The 21,900-nt window shown below is 40.8% G+C and overlaps 1 protein-coding gene across 2 annotated transcripts in view; it reads right to left on the bottom strand.

Moving 5' to 3' along the window:
* Nucleotides 1-8,990: 8,990 nt before the first annotated feature.
* The window catches only part of nectin3a (nectin cell adhesion molecule 3a), a 30,832-nt gene continuing 17,922 nt past the window's right edge, over nucleotides 8,991-21,900 (bottom strand). For both annotated transcript variants that reach the window (XM_018665401.2, XM_018665402.2), the window contains exons 3-6: nucleotides 19,340-19,639; nucleotides 17,144-17,261; nucleotides 15,651-15,802; nucleotides 8,991-13,450 (exon numbers count right to left, since the gene is read on the bottom strand). In XM_018665401.2, coding sequence (XP_018520917.1) covers nucleotides 12,795-13,450; nucleotides 15,651-15,802; nucleotides 17,144-17,261; nucleotides 19,340-19,639 — 1,226 coding nt within the window. In that variant the 3' untranslated portion in view covers nucleotides 8,991-12,794. The remainder of the gene's footprint in view (nucleotides 13,451-15,650; nucleotides 15,803-17,143; nucleotides 17,262-19,339; nucleotides 19,640-21,900) is intronic.

The raw sequence follows: 21,900 nt of genomic DNA, 5'->3' as shown, positions 1-21,900 counted from the left end.
AAACTCATTTTGGTTTGAGTTTGCTAACTTTTTTTGCAAGGTTATCATCCAGCCATATTCCAACACACAAGTTAATGTTTTCTTATTCAATTCTATCAGTGCAATATTACATACACTTTGTACAGAATGGGCATTTTTCCGACCTGGTTTTAGGCAATTACGGGTAATTTTGTAATGATTTAGATGGGGGGGGGGTTGCTATATAAATAAGTGTATCATCTACATAGAAATTAATTTTTGCTGAGCTTCCCAAAATTGTTTACAAAGTAGGTACAACGTTTATCTTTTTAAGCACTTCAAATAACATCTGTTTGGTTTATTTACTTTAATCAAATGTGATTCTGTCACATTTTCCACCAAACTGTGAAGTGAAGCTGAAGACATCTCTAGAAGAAGTTAAGATCAAAGGTCAGCATGCATACCCTTATTCTCATTTACACCATCACACCATTTAACTAAAGAAACCGGAGCTTCTTGCCACCTCTGGTTCCTTTTCCAAGTAACTGACCCCTCCTTTCTTCATCTGAACAGCAAGCATCAACATGTGATTGGTCAGCGGGGAGCAACCTGGGATCATTACTGGCAATAAACTCGAGTGTGTATGAAGGTTCACCCTGACAGCAGGGATAAAAGGTGGAAAAAAAGTGTAATTTCTTAGAAATTCACCTCATCCCGACATCAACTGGAGAACAGGATGAGGCCTTGCCTGCTTTTATGTAACAATCCAGAAATTAAATTCAATCAACCTTTATTTTCCCCCCTATTGGCACACACAGTAGAAATGTTCTGTTTTGTCTTCAGTTTTCTCCTTCCTCTGAAACCACGGGGGCAGCAGCCTCCAACTCCTGACCGTCGCAGCGTGAGCGCAGCGCTGGCCAGTGTTAAGTCTCAGTAATTAAGACTTCACGCTGTTCTGCTTTAAAAGCCTCTAAATGGGCGTCCCGCAGCCCCCCCCCCCCCCGGCCCTCCCTGTTAGAAGTAATTTATTCGATTTGACATGGGTTGTGCTTCACCTCATCCTCGCCTCTCCTGCAACACACGCCTGTGTTGTGGTGGAACAATGGAGTTCCTCTCCTCCTTTTGTCTCTATTTGCTTTTGTCATCTCTGCTTCTGTATGTGATCATGGTTGTGTTTAATTATGTCAAAAGTCTCAATTTAAAGCAGGGCTTAGATCATTAGGAAGTCAAGTGGTCAGTCAGGAAACTACTGTAAATGGAGAAGTCCAAGACAAAGAGAGGGGACGGTAGATAAATACTGTACTTTGTTCCTGCTGTACTAATCTTTGAAGATGATGGGTGACTATTGTTAAGTTATGTTACCACCATTAAAATAACAAAAATATTCTAATTACACACTGACAAACTTATAGTCAGGTCAAAATGTTTAAAAATACTTAAGGCAATAAATCAACAGGCTTAGGGACTAATTAACTCTCTAGGGGCCTCTGGTGCAAAAACAAGATGTGGCACCCCCCTTCACCACAAACACTACATGTGAACCTGGAGCCTTTGAGCCCTTTGAGGGTCCAGGGCTCCAGTGGAGTGGCCTGGTTTTCCCAGTTGGCAATCCATCTTAAGATAGAATAATGATAATTTAATAATAAAAAAACCAACAAAATAAAAACAAATCTGCAACACCACCAAAGATTAATTAAATAAAAGTACGGCAAAAAAGAGATTAAAATACAGATAAAAAACAAATAAAATAAAAAACTGAAAATGCACACAAAACATAATACGCTCTAACCATACAGCTCACCCAGAGTGATAAATATCTCAATAACGTTTGACAGTTTAAAACATTTTTGTAAAATCTTCCCAAATAAAGATGTTTAACAACTTCACCTTTAAAATGCTCAAGAGATTTAAACATGAATAAGAAATCATTTTTGTCTTCTTGTTGATAGCTTTCCATCATCTCTTCATAGCATACATTTCTTATGTCAGAATATGTCACCAGAGACAACTATATAATGAATAAGTGTTTTTGTTGTGTAAAACTTTTTTTTTTTTTTTGCAGTTAACAATAGTAAATTGAGGAAGAAGCACTTATCTCAAGGTAAAATGCAACAAAATGAACAAAATGATAACAACTCAAGAAAGAACAACAGAATGACTTTAAAAACAAAAAAGTGCTTCTAAAGAAAAACAAGCAGAAATTAAAATTGAAAAATAAAATGTGCTAATGTGAGTTATGAAATTAACAAGGCTGAGCTCATAGTGATGCAGGCCTCTATCTGCCTTAGATATGTGAGTGCCGTCTGCCTCGCCAGTAAATCAGAGCCATAAATCACATATGTTAAGGCCGCGCTGATGTTGTTGTAACAAAAAAGCACATGTCCTGACTGTAAGCCCGAGCCCTAGTGATATATCATCCAGCCGAACAGCTGAGTGTGACAGGCTCATCTGTCCCAGTCAGGAGAGGTCTCCCCCGTTAGATAAAAGCCTGACGGGGAAGGCTAGAAAATAAAGGCAGCCAAAACAAATCAGAGCTAAAGAGATGATAAAACATTATAAAACACAAACTAGCTGACTGATTTGTAATAAGCTGAGCTTGCAGGGGCTTAATGTGAAGTGAAATTTTATGACCACTCATCTGCTCCAAGGATTTGGAACTAACAACAACAGCCTCCGGTGGTGGTCTGCTGGGTGCTGAGCTTTGACACAGAGGTAGGCAGCAGGCAGCAGTCACATGACGAGCACCGTCACATGCACAAATGCACACAGTTGGTGGTAGCAGAGCGGAGAGTGGACGGCCGACGCGGCTGTCAGACTGCATCCACACCACCAGGTCCAAATGTTCGCAGGAAGTATGCAGAGGGAGTGGTGGGCGTCTGGTCAGTTGGATTACATGCCACTTCTTCGGCCTTGTAGAAGTTGCAGACTGACAGACGTGGGCAGGTGAAGAAAACAGAGCTTTAACACTAAAAATAACAACAGTGGACGCAGTGACGAGCAGACATGCAGACAGACAGAAGTCCCTGAAAGTGATAGATGGTGGAATTTTTAGTCATGCTAATGGCACGGCTCTATAGTTGGCAATGTTGGTCTGTCGTTCCACCACTTTGGTTCAGACTGAAATATTTCAACAGCTATTTAATGGACTACCATGAATTTTTTTACAGACCTTCATGGTCCCCAGAGTATAAGCCCTAATGACTTTGGTGATTCCCAGATTTTTCTTCTAGCGCTACCATGAGGTTGACATCTGTGGTACAGGTGAAATACCTTGACTGCAGTTGAATGGATTGACATTGCCTTCAGATATTCAACGTCCTTAGGAATCACCAACATTAAATCAATCCCTGTGCAATAACCCTGCAACTCAATCATCATTATAATCATCATTGTCAAATATAAATCTTAGCATGCTGTAACACATTTTAAATGTATGCATGTATGTACTGTATATAACCACCTATGTATACAAGTAATCTATTATATGAAACAGTCAGTGTTTATTCCAGTACTATTTGCACTCTGTAATGTTGCTCTATTGTATTCTTGTTTACAGTTTACACAAACTGTTTGGCCTATACATAGTTATTGTATGTTGTTGTTCATTGTTGCTTGTTATATAGATATTTCCATGCACATCTATTTTTTCACACACTTATCCCTACATAATAAATGTTTATGGTTACATATCTATATCCAGCTTTGCTGTCCTTGTTTGAGCTGTATGCCTATTTTTTAATCTATGTTTACACTGAGAGCAATGATAAACCAAAGTCATATTCTTTGTATTTGTACACATACAGACAATGAAGCTCATCCTGATTCAGCTGTTTAATGGATTGTCCTGTTCTCTGACTTTTATCATGACCTTTTATTGAACACCATCGGGTCAAAATATAAATTTCTCCCATTGTGAAAACTAATGACATTCCCAATAGCCTCAGTGCTTAGTAAATGTTAGCATGCCAACGTGCTAAACTAAGATAGTAAACATGGTAATTATTGAACCTGCTTAGAATCAGCATGTTAGCATTGTCAATTTGAACATGTTAGCCTGCTGCAACAACAATCAGCTCATACCACTGCTGTGCTTAATAGCTTCACAGAGGAGCTAGCATGGCTGTAGACCCTCAGTCTTGTTACTTGCAGAATGCAAACTTCCTACACACTTCACATATTTTGAAAATGTACTAAATAAAGATGCAGGCCAGATCCTGGCCAGTCATAGCTGTATTTTAGTCTGATCCATTCAATTGTGTGTTGTTGTTTCCTTTTACCCTATGGACAGTTCCCAGGGAACATTGCATTGTTTTGCAGGGATTAAAATTCACTGAAGATTATATCTGCTTCAGCACTGCAGAACAATGCAGGGGGACATGGGGGTCTCCCTGTCACAGCCCTGTAAAATGGACGCCCACCCATTCTGATCAGAGCTTGTGGCATGCCATGAGCCCAATTAGAGGCTGATCCATAAGAAAAACCCAGAGCCCCATATATAAAACCATGTAACTGTCTGGCCCTTGCACTCTACATGTGCGTGATTGTGCCTTTAAAGGTGCCTGTTACAACAGTGGGCAGCAGAGATGGTCAGTCTGCCAAAAGGAAGAATGATCCTATGGATATTTTCTTACTGTCCACACTACCCAATCTGTATGTTTATACCTTATTTATTAGGCCCCAGAGAAAACCACTCTATCATCCCAGTTTAATTTCATATTGTGCAATAAGATATGCTGCTCTCAGTACTTTTCTTTAAACTGTCTATGGAAAACTTTCTGAGTCAGCAGAGAGAAACGCAGCCTCACAGCGCTTCAGAGCAGCAAGCTTTTCCATCGCGGCAGAGTGGGCTGGGAACAGCACACACAGGATCTGATCTGTGAATGGACCTCAGTGCAATCTAGAGTAACAATGTGGGCTCATCGATGAAAACCTTCATTGTCTTTGCTCTCAGTCTCAGAGGAGCTGCTGCACAAAGGGGGGTTTGTCACAGCGCCCAACCTCCTGTCTTTGTCGGAAGTATACCCATTTATACTGCAAACAAGTCAAATCTACCGCTCAAAGGTGATACATGTAGGAGGCTTTCTACATATGTGATAAAAATAATTTCTCTGTGTGGGTTTTTTTTTTGTCAAAAACCGTGTTAATTCTTTGCTTTCTGCCTCTGGTTAAAAAGATACACAGGAATGATTTTCAGAGATCAACACTGCAGTATAAAGCAGATACAGTAGTTGAAACTGCTTACATTTTGACTGTCACGCTGGTGATGTACTGCATCATTTAAATGCTCCATCATACATCACAATGAAAACCTACACTTGTGGCCTGTAAATCACAAAAGGCAAAGAACAGACAGAGCGGAGGCCACAGGCTTTTTCCAGCTTCATGCTGCAATGATTCTTACAAAAACTTTTTTTCAGTCATTTGCTTTTGTTTGTATTGTTTGGACTTTGTATTTTAAGTTAATCGCTGGTTGTGTAATGCGTTCTGTCATTTCCTTCTTCACTTGTTAATTTGTTTTAAGATTTGCTTGGGAAAGAAAGTGAATACAGCAAATAAAGAATCAAAAAACAAAGACAGAAAAACCAAAATGAAACTTTGTGAGTCTTGCTTTGCCTTGCTTGCGTCTAAAAAAAAAATCTGTTGAAAAAGCGGATAGAGTTATCCAGTTGTTGAAATTGTAGTTGTTCAAATACTAATATTATAAATATATTGATTACAGCAGCTTTAAGTTGCTGAACTGACCTTGTGGTGTGATTGTTTTGTCAACAGATAATACCACACAATTTCAATCTAAAATAAAGGAAAAACAAATCAAATTTTAAAAAGTCAGTTTTGTCTGGTATAAAGGAACATCTGCTGCTCATGACTAACAGAGACCACGGCCTCACTGTCTCAGCCACAGGTGGCTGCTGCCCTGAAGCCTCACACACTTCACACCAAGAAGAGGGCCAGCGGGACCGCAAGCCATGTGACAACATTTTTGTTGTAACTGCTCCACACTCTCCCACCCTCTGCAGCATTTCATTATTTCCAAACCCATGAGCTCAAACAATTTGTCTGTTCAGCTCAGTCAGCTGTGGCCTTTGATGTGAGCTCCCCGGTGCTGCGGTCGTGTTCATTAGCTAACAATCGGTGTTTTTGGAGAGGAGTGGGAGGGCAGGAGCACAGAATAGAAGTGGCCACCTCTCTCCTCCTCAGTCTGAATTAATACATCACGGCAAGCAACAAAATAAAACAACACCAGCAATACACTGGCAGAGGGAAGAAACAGGCATTTTTACAAGAATAGTTTCTAAAGGTTGAAGTTTGATGCTGAGATCCATCTTGACATTAACTTCTTTGGGTGGGGTCTCTGAAGAATGTTGAAAGGAACCGCTGCTGTTTTACGAGGTAACAAAACTAAACACATTTGCTGACGGATTCATTAAGTGTGAAAAAATGCCCCTTGCAGCCAGCTGCCAAAAACTTAAGAAAGGAAAAAAGGAGAGGTAACCCAAGCCCACCAACACAGCGTTATTTACCCACAGTGCCTGCACAAACATGCAGATGGTAGCAGTGATGGATTAGGCTGAGGTTATCCCAGTCAGGCAACGCTGCGATAATAGAGTGAGTGCTTTTGGGCCGGGAGGACATGGATGCTAAAGTGATGAAAGTGAAGTCCGAGAGGGGAGATTTCTGCCCAACATACCGCAGAAGATTAAGTATCTGGTTTCTCCTCCTGCTCTTAATCTGGACCAGGGGGGACAATTGTCCCTCTGCTAAACAACGCATATTGATAGTGTTGGTGCCACCTCCAAAGCCAGGTTAACACTGGGAATTAAACACAGGCACTTAGCATGGGAGGGCCTGGATTAGGGATGCCGTTGTAAATTCCTTTGTAAATGTTTTGAGGGCATGATTTCAGTTTGAGAAGTTCACAGTGTGTGAAGAGACACATCTTACTCTCTAAGGACAGATGGGTGACGGGAGGGAGTTGTGGGTGGTCAGTAACCTTCCAGTCGACGCAGGTGTGACAAAAAGCCGACAGCCTCGTTCGCTTCACTCTGTGAACCGGTGATGAAGAGGGTGCTGAGTTAGACAGGATGGAGAGTTGTGTGAAATGGGTCAGTTAGTTACTATCACAGGTGTGGACAGTGGAAGAGGCTGAGGGTGACAGAGACTGATGGTCACTGGCCTAAATCACTTCTTTGCTTCATGTGGGGGAGAAGGAGTCTGTCTGTCTGTCTGTCTGTCTATCTATTTATCTAGCTATCTATCTACTATATACATGCGAAAAAGTGTCCAACGCAAGTGCCCAGGTTCTGTGGTGATGTTTTTAGTTACCTTTTTTTATGCAACAGTCCAAATCCAAAGATATTCAAATTACAATAATATAAAATAGAAAAAAACAAAAACAAACCAAAAAAAAACAACCAAAAAAAAAAAAAAGCAAATCCTCAGTTTGTTTTCAGATATCAGACTAATATCCTTTACTTTATAGTATATAAGGCATTATGAAATTGCTTCTTCTATTTAGTGAGACTAAGCAAAACCCTGTGGTGGAGGACATGACATTTGAAAAACTAAAAAAATAATGGGCAGACTGATAATTGACTAGCAAAAAATATTCTCAAACTCCCCATCTGCATGAGTGGCAGCTGAAAATGATTTATCAATAATCAAAACTGTTGTTGATCCTTTTCTGTTGATCACCTAATGGATATGAGCTAGAAGGATCCTCCTTGACCTCAGACATGGTGGTCTGACAGAAATTCTTATGTCAAGAGGCGCCAGAACAAAAGCAGAACAGGAGGACCTCAAACTCTGATATATTCATCTCAGCTGATAAAGATTAATGTTTGGGCAAACTGCCCTCTTCGGGATAAAATTCAGTTTTCACCTGTCTGGGACAGGTGCTACAAATCAGTGCAATTAACTAGAGGCCTGAGACCAAACACAAGTCCACATTATCAAGGAAAATATAAAATGTGAAATAACAGTCAAAATAGATACATCACATTGGTGTATGAAGAAGGCAGTTAGCTGAAATTCTGATCTATATCTATATTATATCTATATTGGATGCATCATAGTTGCAAGATGTACCACTAAACCACTCATGACTCTCCCATGTTTGCTGCCTGTTTCTCAACAGCTATCCAATAAAGACTAAATAAATAAAATTCCCTTACAAGTTTTTTCCCCAGAGCTTTCATCCTGTTCCTGATCCTGTTGCATTGTCATAAAATGACCTACATATGAGAGTTTGGTCAGATGAAAACACTTGGTTATCAATGGTTGTTATCACAAGACGTGGCTGAAAGCTTTGGAGGAAAACCAGTAAGTGGACCTTAACTTAAGCTTTTTGTTAAACAGCTGATTGTTGAATTGCCTTGTTGTTTCAACAGTAAACTGATCTCATGTGTAGCTCTCATTGCAATCCTGACTGAAAAATAAGCTAGTATTTTTTCACAATGATCTCACCTCAGGATGCATTAGTAGCTGTTCTGGAGCTTTTAACTGTGTCATATAATCTTCCTCAGTTTGCCCAGGTAAATTGTTGACATTCAAATTTCATTCTTTTGTCCATTTAGTAGCTGTTGTGAAGCTTTTGAATGTGTCGGATAGAAGTTCTCAGCAGATCTTAACAACTAAACTTCTATAAACTGCCAACTCCATCTGAGGAAGAGCGTATGATATGCTCAAAAGCTCCAGAGCAGCTCCAACCACTGTTTCAGGTCAAGAATAAACTCTCAGGCTCAACTGTGACATTAAATATTTCTGCAATTACTGGAAAAAAATATATGATGTAATAAGAGGAAACCTTTAAAAATAAAGTGAAAACATGAGCAACAATAAAGAGGAGCATGAAGACTCCAACACTGTATTTTTGTCATTCCTTGTATTTACCCAGTGAGCTCTATCTTAATATTTGTAATTAGCGCACCATATTGGCACAACACTTATTAACTTAAAAACCACTGATGCAAGTCAAAGAACTTAATAAAGTCAATTAAAAAGCCTCCACTCTGAAAGTAGAATCCCAGGACAGATTTGAGTGCAATAATGGTGGTCTTTTATTGCAAACAAAGGAATAAAATACAATCTACCGCACTTCCATCTCTGATTCCTGTGAGACATCAATCATTCAAAGAACAACATACAAAATAATTGGTCAGAAACTCTCGAGAACAAATACAAAAATGCAGTGAAAACAGGATCGCCCTCTACGTTATCTCCTCGGACGCGCGTACAACAAACTAATACTCTGTGAAAATTACAGACCTCATACAAAAAAATAAGATTTTTTTTTTTCAATAATAATAATAATAAAAAAAGAAAACAGCCAGCATATTTACAGGACAATAATATTTTCTACGAATCTGGCTTGCCTCAATTCCCAGTGAAACTATACTTATTACAATTTTCTCAGTAACCAACTTGTTACATGTGTCCTCTCAAAGTGTATAAGGCATGACAATCAACCTTTTGTCTATTCTGATGCTTTGATAATAACAAATCTTAAATATCAATATGGAAGACGTATTGAAGGACCAGGCAGCCCTCTTCTTAATGATATTATTATGATATCTATATGAATCCTTTCAGTAATTGTCATTTTTAAAGTTTCTGTGCATTGCTCAGCCCTTTTAAGGCACCAACTATTCAGTAGGGGAGTCCAGAACAAACTGTACATGAACATATAAATCAGACTGAGAGAACAGCTAATCCTATGCTAACCTATTAGCGTTATGTACATGTATATAAACATTAGTGATGGAGAAATGATGAGCGTAGTAGGCAGCGAATAACTTAATTTACATGCAACCAGTTGACCAAAAACTGATCCAAAAAGATACAAAAAAAAACATTCATCACTTCAGCTCATTTTGCTTTTGTCAAACAACAGTCTTTAGAGATGAGGCAGAAACTGATGAAAAGATCAGAGACGACAGCAGTTTGCATGGAGCGACTTTACCAAATAAGAAATAAGTTGTCAGCTGTTTAAAAAATTAAATAAAATAATGTGTGCATGCAGACATGGATGTGCTGTATACTGTATCACTGGGGTTCAAGCACTTTCTCTGCCAAGTGAGATGGGGGAAGAAAAAAAAGTTAATTAAAAAGCTAAAGATTTGAGGTGAGGACTGCTCTTTGAATGTGGGCAGCAGTGGCAGATGTGTGGTGGCTGGGTGCGTGTGTGTGTGTGTGTGTGTGTGTGTGTGTGCGACGATGAGAGTGAGAGCTAGCTGAAGAGATTAAAGTAGTTTATTCTCAGACATCTTAAACCTTCGACCAAAGCCCTGGCATGGGAAAGCAAGGGTGGAGAAGGGTTAAAAAAGAAAAAAAAAGTGCACCCACAATCTATAAAACCCCAATATGAAAGAAGGAGACCTCAAAATATACCCCCACCCTACCCCACCCCACCCCGATCTCACTGTGATATACATATATGGTTCCTCACTCTAACAACAAACACCCTGATTGATTTAAAGGGGATCTTTCCAAAAAGGGTATGTTTTCCCTTTCATGTGAGGTTTTGCAGAGGCCACTTTGATCCATGTATCATTCCTGAGGAAACAAAAAAAAGGAAGCACTAAGTGGAAAAGTGCAAGGTCAAATCAAGCCGTGAGAGATGAGATCACTGATGATGTCAACTCTTTTGTTTCAACTTAATGTCACTGGGTTTGTTGTTTGTAGGAAAAGAAAAAAAATATATAAATCCCTTGGGGAGCCATTACACAGACAGCTTTAACCTAGATGGTTCTCAAACTGATTTTTTCACTTGTGGGGTAAAGTTTCTAGTTTCCATTTTCGCTGTATATCCTCAGAGGAGCTGTAGAGGAGCCAAACCCCAACATTAAAGCCTGTTCTGTGATCAGCACTGATGTCAGACTCTCACAAGGTTTCCAAGGTATTTGACTAATCATACTTCAAACACATACAAACTAAAGCTGAAGGATCGGTTTATTACCGCTCCTTTTCTGTGTTTTTCAATAAGTATTTTGCTTATTTATCATCATGTATCATGACAGGGGAGTGTCGAGCGGGAGCAGTGAAACTGTTGGCGGTTTATGGAGCCACATAATGTCAGATGATGACAGCTGTTATAGTCGCATCTGGTATTTATAACACATTGCTTTGATCCCGTGTTTAAATAAAAAACTATAATGACCAATTGGTGTTAGTCTCGCAGACAGAAATCAGAGGATAAGGATGAGGGAAAATGGGAAAGACAGCGATGCAGCCTGTTATCATGGCTAAGTAGAGAAGGCCAAGGCCTGGCTGGCTTCCTTTGATGTTTGCTGACAAATGTAATAACAGCGTTGTGCTACTTCACCGCAAAAAAGTGATTGCATTAACACATGTCAATACTGATAATAGTGTATTAGATTACAGTTATAATCCGTAAGATTTTCATAAAATCAGACCCCATTTTTGATACTATTTGTGGTTGACACTTTTTCCGCAGTAGCCTTTTAATGAGTTTACATTCAGTAATTATCTCGCTGTATAGTAGTTCTTGTCGGTGGCGGCAGAGTCTGCCATTCCTGCACTGGATTCAGCTAAACACAAGGGATTCACAGAAAAACGGTGCATGCATGTAAACGCAATTTCATCAGCTACTGTAAACTGCGTGCTCTCTTTAAACTGCGTCAGAGCTGCATTAAGTCACTGCTAATACAAACCAAACATCCTTCTGCTGCTGCTGCTTCACTTTAAAAGCATTCCTCTGGTGTAACATGGGGCAGCTCTTATTGTGAAACAGCCACAGGAGACACAAAGTATTTGTCTCTGCACCGCTACTGTTCATGAAAAGTGTGTCTCCAAAAAGAGACAATCATTTTTGACATGTTTTTGTCAGCAGATGATTTGAACTATTCAATTAGGAGCTGCGGGTGACATGCTGCACACCTCCAACTTCTTAGTAAGATAACTGAAGTATAACTGAACTATGACTGAACTATTTTCCAAAGAATTAATAACCCAAACACCATGAGTTTGTTTGGTTGAGCTGAACTGAAGCAGAACTTAAATTACTTCAATAGGGAGTGCTCTGTCTCTCGCTGTCAGGTGACAGACTTGCCTCTTCATGAATGATTAATAGAAGATACTCAAAGTGTATTACTGAATAACTTCACTAAAGTTTACAAAGGGGCAGTGTTTTTTTGTAATGTACTGCTGTAGCATCAGTCAGCTTTCATTTCCCTCGGTACAATGCCTGTGTAATTCTCCCTTTTAATCATGTGACTTTCCCTTTAACTTGATGATACGTTTTGTTTTTAAAAAACACCATGCAATATAATTTGCTTTAAATACTGGTTGCAGCCATGATGAACATATCGCCGGTATGAAAACGCTGTAAGCAACTGAGAGACCACTTTTAAAATGCCACCGAAGTTGTGAGGTTTTATGGGAGCAGAGCTCAGTCAGTCAGGGATATAAATACTTCACTAACGAGGGTCTGAACGCCTGACCAGTGACCTGTTTTAAAGACAGGTGCAAACACAAACAAGCAGAATACAAAACCTCATTCACATCAGTTGAAATGTCACTGTATGCCAAAGCCTCTTAAGCCTACACAGATAATATCACTGAGGCCATCCAGCATATTTGTAGCTCCTTGAAATGCTACAAAAGAGTGATACAATCCACAAACATGTCCTTAAGGTTAAGTGGTTACAATCAAGGCAGAGCAGTACTGTTCAAAGAGCTCACTCTGAAACTGAGCTAAGAAATTTTATTCATCCTTTAACTGAAATGACAAAACCTGTAATGATATTTATATCTGTCACTTGTTAAATTATTCTCAGTCAGTCAATTGTCTGTTTTTTTTTTTTCCTTTGCTCCTTTCCTCAAACATACCACTCCCTGCGTGAGATCACAGATCCGTCCATGTGGGACACATAGTCGCTGTCTGTGCCATTGTCAAAGCAGTCCTCCGGGAGGTAGGGGGAGCCGTTGTTCACTATGGGGCTGTGCACAGGGGGCCCACAGGGGTGCATGTTTTGGGTGTTGTAGTGATCGGGGTAGTAGTTTCCCTCCTTGAGGCCTCTGTGGGCATCCCCCCTGTCAGCCCAGTCATCCCTGTCCTTGCGTTCAGGGGTGTAGTCGGGGTAAATTATGTCTCCACCCAGTTTGGGTTTTAGCTCCTGGCTGCCTTTGCTCGTCTTATCCCCATAGACCTCCTGCAGCTCATGTGGCTGCAGCACATCGAGCTGAGACTCCTTCTGCATGTCGGAGGGTCCCAGGTACTGTTTGGTGTAGTAGTCTCCCCTGAAGGTTCTGCGCTGGCGCATAAAGCACGCCCCACCCAGGATCAGCAAGAGGATCAAGAACAGAACTCCACCCACTGCCCCGCCAACTATAGTACCCAGGCTGCTGTCAGGTAAGGAAGCCAGGGTTGGGGAGGTGAACGGGGATCTCTGCTGGTCCGCAGCAGTGCCCGTTCCGGAGGTGTCACGGAGGAGGGATGCAGTGGTGCTGGGGGCTGCAGTGGTGGGGGGAGGATCTAGAGAGTGAACATGTGATGAAAAGATTTAAACCAGAGGGGAAGGAACAGCAGATGGAGTGAGAAATCATAAAAGTAAAGAGGAGAAAGACTGCACTTTATGTTCTGTAACGACTGACAAAGCAAGTGTGAATGGTTTTTAGATTAATTTATAACAACTCTCTGCAGTGTCAAAGCAGAGACATGCCTCTCCTGAGACCAAAGAATCTGTTGAAAGCTGTGCTGTAGAGCAAAGAGGGGGAAATGAGAGGAGCAGAAAGAGGTTAAGTGCTAAATGTCACTGTGTATGTGAGCATGAGAAAGAGACAGAGAGGGATAGGAGGACAGAGGACATGCAGTCATGAGCATCTGAGTGAGCATGATTAGCTCTCCCCCCTTTCTTTCTAAAACCCTGCTGTAGGGAGGTCATGTGAGAAGATGAAACACTGTGATCGATGTGAGGTTCCTGCATCTGATTTGTCCTCCGGTGGCCGGCGTTTGTGATAGCAGCCAGAGCCGGAGAGAAAAGAGCTGTGCAGAGCTCAAGGTCAGGATAAGTGTCTCCATTCTGACCTCCAGCCTCTGGGGCTAAGAGCAGCCTGATACCACTAGTCGTTCTCTGCACAGGCACATCAAAGGCCTGACTACAAAGCAATATGACTCGCACTAATAGAAGTCTGCATCTCCAGGAGGTTTTTAGGTACTAGTTATCAAAACCGGAATCCCTGTAGAGCTATAATGATTTCCACAATTTGTGCAACTGAGTAAGAATCTAATTATCTGCAATTATACACTGTGTGTGAGCATGAAGGGATCAGGGGTAAAATAAAAGCATGAGCAAGGATAATGGAGAAAGATCAAGGTCAGTGAACTGATACACTGGCAACAGTCTCCTTCGTCAGTCACCATCAATCCCACCCTGCAGCGGGACATGTTAAACTCATGTAGGTTATGAGCATCTGCAACCATGTAGCTGATCATCTGAGAGGAAAGCAGCCAAAAACCACAAGGCAGCAGAGACAACTGGGAATGTGAAACAGCTACACCAAGCAGCCATGGGGGTGGTGGGGGGAATATAACTGAGTTCAACCTGGCTATCTCCACGGGGGAGAGAGGCGAGAGGCCGCATGCCCAAGCTGTAATATTTGACAAGAGAAGCAAGATAATTGCTCAGTGCAAGTCCGTCCTGGACAGGATGTCAGCTGTGCTTTCGTTTGGAGCAGGGCTCCAAACCAGGCCCGTACACAGATGGAGCCTGACAGCATTTTTTGGGGATTCTCCAGCTCCTTTCCTCTCAACAGTGAGAAACCAAAAGGACTGTGTGTATGTGTCTGTGTGTGTGTGTTAGCAGAATATGTGTCCAAAAGCAGCAGTTGCTTTGTTTGGAAAAGGATTAAAAGGAGCAGAGGAGAAATGAAAATAAAAAGAGATGCAGAGTTCTCAGGATCCACGCCCTGACTGAACAATAATGAACTCAAGTAGCAAAAGCATGGGCAGACAGAGGAAGCAGACGGGAGTAGTTAAGTATGCTGCAAGTTTTCTGACAAGGATTTATGTCAATAGATCAACAGCATTTCACAAATCCAAATGCAGGGAAACCCCTTTCGATGATTCAGGGAAGTCCCCTCTTTTACTATTAGTTTTAATAAATGAAGCGTTGAAGTAAACTAAATCACTTGATCACATTTCATTCAGCTGCTTTAAGAATGCAATATATCAGTGAATAACATATTCCATGGGGTACATACACATACCCCTGTGTACAGCAAATCTGTGAACACAATTCATTATGCCCCACTGTGAAACCTGACCTTAAACAAAACAAAGAAAGGCTACATGGGAGCATGCTTTGCTGAACCAGCAGGGGTAAACACCCTCTGCCTTATCTGAGAAATCGAAGGTTGCCAAAACCACAACAGTGGAAATGTTTGGTACTGATACTCTTTATCTGCACTCTGTGCTCCTCTGTTGCCAGGAATGTGTGAATGTGGATCTGGGCAGGGACATCTATACTGAGGCTAAGCTCTGCTAGAAGTGTTGAACTGAACTCAACTGATCCTACTGAGAGGGTAATCTTACATCAGAAAGGCAAGATGAATGTCAAAAGGCATGGATTTGTCTGTTATCAAAGGTTATTTAGTTACGTAACCAAATGGTTAGGAAAAGAAACAAACATCTACTTTAACATCTTAAGAAACTGAGTGAAGAGGTCAAAACGTACCTTGTACCCAGAGGTTTACATTCTGACTGCGGAGACCAATGTCATTCATCACTTCACAACGATATACTCCAGAGTCATTGCGCTCCAACGGGCGAGTGAAAGCAAAGCTGTTGTTTGAGATCTCAACACCATCAGGCATCAATCCATCCAACCTGTGCAACGATGAAACATTTCAAATATTTCAGTGTACAGTACATCATACACAAGCGTATACTATGTATATTTAAACCTTATAATGTTTTTACTGTGTGTTTAAGAGACATAACCTTCAGAGTATAAATGAAAAACCAATCCATGACTTGCAATGACATCACTGCTCTGTTGGTTCAGTTGGCCTGTTGCAACTATTATACGATCACATGACTGCGATAATTTGAGCTGACTGCACTTCCATCAGTCAAGGGTAAAAGGCTGGGCAAAAAAAGAAAATAAAGAGCTTGGCTGTCTGGATTTTGCTGGTACTGTCAGCCCAAATGAGACCATATTTCTTGTTTTCAAAGCAAGATGATGACAAAGAGCTGCCAATAGACCAGCGTTGCTCTGATGCATGAACTGTTTGGAATCTTTTATTTATAGCAGGCGGTCGTCCAGTGGGTGCAGCAGTGCATTCGACAGCTCCAGTGTCCAGGCTCTGAAGTTTTGTTGGAAGGTGATTTAGAGATAGGAGTTTCTTCACAGCTTAATTCAAATTTGTCTTAATACAGTTAATATCTATGCAACCAATTAGCAGCTGACCTGTCATGTTGTATATGCTATAACATTATATGCTTGGTTAGAAATGTGTTCCTTTTGCTTGTTTGTTGCTATATTTACATTCTGCAATGTTTTTTTCAATGGTCCACATCATTTATACGATAATATTGAGTGCTGCAAAGAGGATAACAGCTGTGTCACCTGAATTTGGGATAGAGAAGGCTGCCAAATTTACAAGAAACTGTTTTGACATATTATGTCTTGAATGATGACTTTCAGGGGGAGACACCAGCAGAAGATCCCAATGGCTCCAGAGGTCCAAAATTAGATGGGTGTAGCTAAAGTGCAAGGAGCACTTGAGGCCAACTGTTCAAGTAGCGCTGTATCATTGCTTGCTATCATTGTTTTCCAAGATACCCATCCCACATGCCTTTATACCATATCTTACAAAATTGCTGTGAAGAAGCACATTATAAGAAGAAAATGAGTTATTCAGATCTTGGAAAAAATGTGACTTTGTGTTTCCAGCGATTAGTTAGAGGTTTTCGGCTTCACTTCCATACAGTGAGGTTTTTTTCTGAGCCAGCATTGACCCGCCTTTAGAGAAACTGCATTTTAAGGGAGTTCGACATTAGCTTCAACACTCAGCCACAGCTGATGCTGGTTGATGAGGCTGATGCTGGTTGATGAGGCTGATGCTTACTGTCGCCAGTATGAACATATGTTTTTGTATTTCGTTTGTGGTTAGTACAATGCACTGTGTGTGGCATTATTACAGTAACATCCTTAGGGATACTGACCTGATCCATGTGAAGTGACGGGCAGGTGGGTTAGCTTTGGCACCACAGGTAAACTTCACATTCTCTTGACCCACATACCAATTTTTGTCGAGTCCAATTATTGATACCATTGGTGCAACTGTAAAACAAAATAAGACGAAATGTAATGTTAAATATTGCATTACAAAATTTTTAGAATTTATTTGATCCTTAAGACTATAGTTTTTATGCATGAAGGTTGGTTTTGATCGCTTAAAATAGTGAGAGCCATACAGAACAAAATGTATTTTATTTTATTTCTTGTAGGACCTAATAATCAGTCATTGTGATCCCAGCAGCCTGATGACAAACGAGCTTTCCCAGAAGGAACAAAGCGTGCATTATAAGCACAGTAGCGAGTGATGACAAAAACAAAGGCTGTGCAGGACTGCAGCAGGGTACAGGACCTGCTGGTGAACATGAGCCAAGAGAACAAACAAATGACCCTGGGTTGGTGGAAAGTTTGAAAATGACAGACTCACTCAGACAGCAGATACACTGCAGCTCATAATAAACTCTACTGCTTCACCATGACACAGAAAAAAAAACAAAGGAAGGCAGGAGGACGCCTAAATGAAGCCCAGCACATGCCACTGTAATAAAACATGGCAAACACTGACTTAGATATCCAATTGTTCATTTTGATTTCCCTTGAGGACAAATGAGGAACTCATTTCAGCACACAGGAAGATATTCCAGCTCATCGTGTCCACTGACCCTTTTCACGCAGTTCAACGTTGAAAATGTGCTTCTTTTGCACTTAAAATCCCTTGCCTCTGCATTTGACATGATTTATTGAGCTGGAAAGCCTCTTTCTTCCTGTATTAACCTTGGTTGGTTTTTTTTCTGCGTCTCCCCCCGCTGCCCCCTGCAGCCTCCTGCTACTTGTGTTCCTGCTGAGACCTGATCAATATTTCATAAAATACCTTCATTAGCCTGCACTCACACAGACCAAACACAGAGTAACCCTTGGTACTGCTCGATTACTATAGGAAGTATGCATCAATGATTATAACATTAAGATGACTCTTAAATGGCTCCTTTATGGGCGAAGAAGGAAAGTTAGTGAGCAGGCTATTCATAAATCAAGCTATCAGCATGTGTCAATATCAATAATTTATACTGTAGTATTAAGAGCTTCACAATTGGAGCTACAATAATAATCATTATTTTGTTATACATTGTGATCAGGATAGTATTATTAACTGTGGTTATTAAAGTTTATTTTTGCTGTAATTTTGACTAACAACAGTGGATATTCAATGTAAAATGTGATTCAATGTCACAAAATTTCAATAAACTGTACAACTGTACAGGATTTACTGAGCAGCTCTTATTCTTAACCTAATTCAAAGCATTTGATTTCAAAGCAGTGTAGTGCATGGGGTGAAAGCTGCAGTTATACCACAAAACCATCCAGACAAAAATGTGATTTGATTTGTATCTCTCTGTACATTTAGAGTTGTTTTTGAAGGGTTTAATGACAGAAATATGGCAACAAAAAGACCAAAACCAATGCTGCCTTTGTCTATTCAATACTTTCCGACTTCCCAAGCACATCTGTGGCTCTAAGCTCCTAGCTCATTCACTCCTACAGAAGATTTAATTTTAAAAAGGCGTCATAAATATATATGTTCTTTTTCTGGCTGACTTTTTGACTGGGGATTTAATATGTTAGTGAGTATTTACAGCAGTGGGATGGTGCATGTGGGACAAAATAACCTACGGAATCCATTTAAACTGTTGGTGCAACAGTATGGCTCATTTGTGTTTTAATTGTTTTTGTTCAATCAACAGGGAAACCTCTCCTTTCCAAAAACTTCATCAAGTTCTTAATTCCATTTTATTACATATGGAAAGAGTACAATTTTTTGAATGAAACATCGTCCACTGTGCCTAATGAACAGCCAATTTGGGCTTGAAATGTGCTTTTCCTAATGTGTTAAAGTAGAAATTTTAAAGGCTTTGCAGTGGTGTGAATCAATAGTTTTTGGAGAAAGGAGCAAACTACATCAGGCTTTGGCTACACCGCCTGTGCTCAGAAGAAGCAGTATAATCAGTTCATTGATCATAAGATTTGTTGACGAGAAGAAATACTTGAATATCATTGGATTTATCATTGCAGATGTAACAAAAGGCAGCACAGGAATTAAGGAGGTCTTACAATTCAACACTTACACTGAACATTTAGTATGTAGGGTATGCGGAACTCTGTTTGCAGGGCCGGGTGGCGCACCACACAGGTAAGCGTCTTCCCCTGGGCGTAGCTCTGAGGCTGCCACATGTAGCGCACATGTACAGTGGTGGTGCTGTTGGGCTCATCATGACTCTGCTTCTCACTTCGCCCATACAACTCCGTCTCCCAGAAAACCTCAGCAGCGGGGCGGCCACGCTCTGCTATGCACGTGGCCACCAGCGACTCATTCCCGCCATCCAGCAGAGCTGTTGGGCCGGCGGACACGTACACCTTTGGCTCCACTGTAAAGAGGAGAGTGAAGAGGAGGAGGGGGGCAGAGGAAATGACAGAATAGGAAAAAAGATCACAAAATGAATATTGATCTTTTTGTGTATGTATATGAATAAATAATGTCCATCATACAGTATGTGGACAGAAGGAAGTGGCCTCTGTACACTTAACTGCTTAAGAGCACAGACTGACCTCTTCCATTTCACATATATGCATTAAAAATTGATGAACCATGCTATTCAATCATGTGGAGACATTTCAGACAGAGCCATGCTTTATTGTTGTTTGTCAAGCATATAATATGCAGTAGCATCTATTGGTCCTACTGTATGGTTCTAACAAAGCACATCAGTGCCTGAAGAGCGCATATGACTTTGGTGGGAAAAAAGCCTCATTATTTCAGAATTCAAAGCTACTAACAGTCAATACTGTAGTGTGTTTATATTTGACTGATGTTGTACTGGAAGATGAGGAGCTAAGTTAATGTGTGCTTCTCAGTGCTTTAGAGCTGGGGTAATGTTACACCGGACTTCCTGAGAATAACTGGAGGTTTAGACGTAACAAGGATTTTCTCAGTAGAGAGGCAAAACAGATCCATGCAAGAGGGACATGACCAGAATAACGCAACCCTCTACCTGTTGAGGAAAGCAGTAGAACTGTTTATCTTGTGCTGCACTGGCCTAAAATAAACATACGGGGCTCTGTTTAATGATCGCAAAGCGTCAGAAATGACACTTGGGGAAAGTTCAGCCAGACAAAGGAGGACAAAGGATAGTCCAAATACAAAAGAGAGTCTGCTTGAGGGAGGAGGAGGACAAAAACAGAGGTAGTGAAGTGAAGTGGCTACACAGGTTACACAAGGTTACATTTCCATGTAGCACCGCTATAGAGTTTCCCTCTTAGGTTCATTTCTTCCTCTTTGTCTTGCAGTACACCACCTCCTCCATCTATGTCTCTCTTAAAAGAACACAAACAGCTGCTCCACTTACTGCAATGGTGACAGTTTTAAGGGCAGCACGTGGGGGCACACACTAGCCTAATCCACAAGGCAAGGCCATCACCTTTAAGACATCTGCCACCCTCCTCCACCCCAGGCTGAGCAGGAGGTCCAACAACAAATTCAAATAACCCCCTTTTTCCAAAAATAACCTGGCGTCTCCTGTACCCCAGTACAGGGGCGGGGACGCTGTCCTCAGTCATCCACCTCACATTCTTCACTCACTTCTCTCTGCCCCTCCTCACAGGCCTCTGACTATAAACAGTAGTTGCTCTATGTTAGGAGGCGAGCTGGCTGAAGCTTCAGAATAACTAAATCAGAGACGTGTTAATTTGGAGTTGCTGTCAGGAAGGGAGGGGAACACTCTGGACGAGTGCAAATGCTTTAGGGGAAAGGGTAACGATTTCCCTTCAGCAAACTGGCTGCATTGGCCCTTTCTCGCCTACATACACACTTATCCACATATGAACGCTGAACACTGACGTCAGAGTGGAAACCCCAATAAAGAGGGGATTTAACTGGATGTTCAATGGTCATGTATCATGTTTAGACATTTTTACAGTAAGATTTAGCATCACAAACCTATAAATTGGCATTTTTACAATCTAAAGCAGTCAGTTTGATATCATGATTTACAGAAAGTCTGAAATCAGCAGCCATCACTTTTGTTGTAGATTTTGGATCAAGTGAAGCCACACCTGGCAAGCAGGTAAGGTTGAAAGCGAAATGATCAGCATTTAATCTGCTGGCTGAGGACAGCCTCAATAGCTGATAGTTAGGAGAGCACGAGAAGATATGGGGTGTACAGCAGCATGAAAGCGAATTACGGGCTTTATGACTCATACTGCACTCGGGGAAATCCAGCATTATTTGAATAGACTGAAAGGAGAAATGAAACATTTTTCACAAGAGAGAAACTGACACTCCTCAGATTTTTGCTTCCACCAGTAAGCAACTTTAACCATCTCTCTGTGGGGTTGATTTCTCAGTTTTATAACTCAGCAAAAAAGAGCTGCATTACTGGCCACATGAATGAACAGGCAACTTTAAAACAAAAAAAAAGAATATGACTTTAAGATGGAGGATAAAGCTTAAATGCTTGGAGCATACATAAGCGAAGAACTATATGCAGTAGTACTGCTTATCAATAACATCTCGCCAACTTAATGTGTGTGCATGTTTTGTTTTTAAGAGAGTGAATTGTTGTTCAGTAGATTTCCCATTGACCTGTCAGCAGTTTAAAACAAAGGGTCATTCTAATTCATTCACTTTATG

This window comes from Lates calcarifer, linkage group LG21 (genome assembly GCF_001640805.2).
Source record: "Lates calcarifer isolate ASB-BC8 linkage group LG21, TLL_Latcal_v3, whole genome shotgun sequence".
NCBI classification, from domain to species: Eukaryota; Metazoa; Chordata; class Actinopteri; family Centropomidae; genus Lates; species Lates calcarifer.
This window is presented reverse-complemented; position numbering and strand designations above follow the sequence as displayed.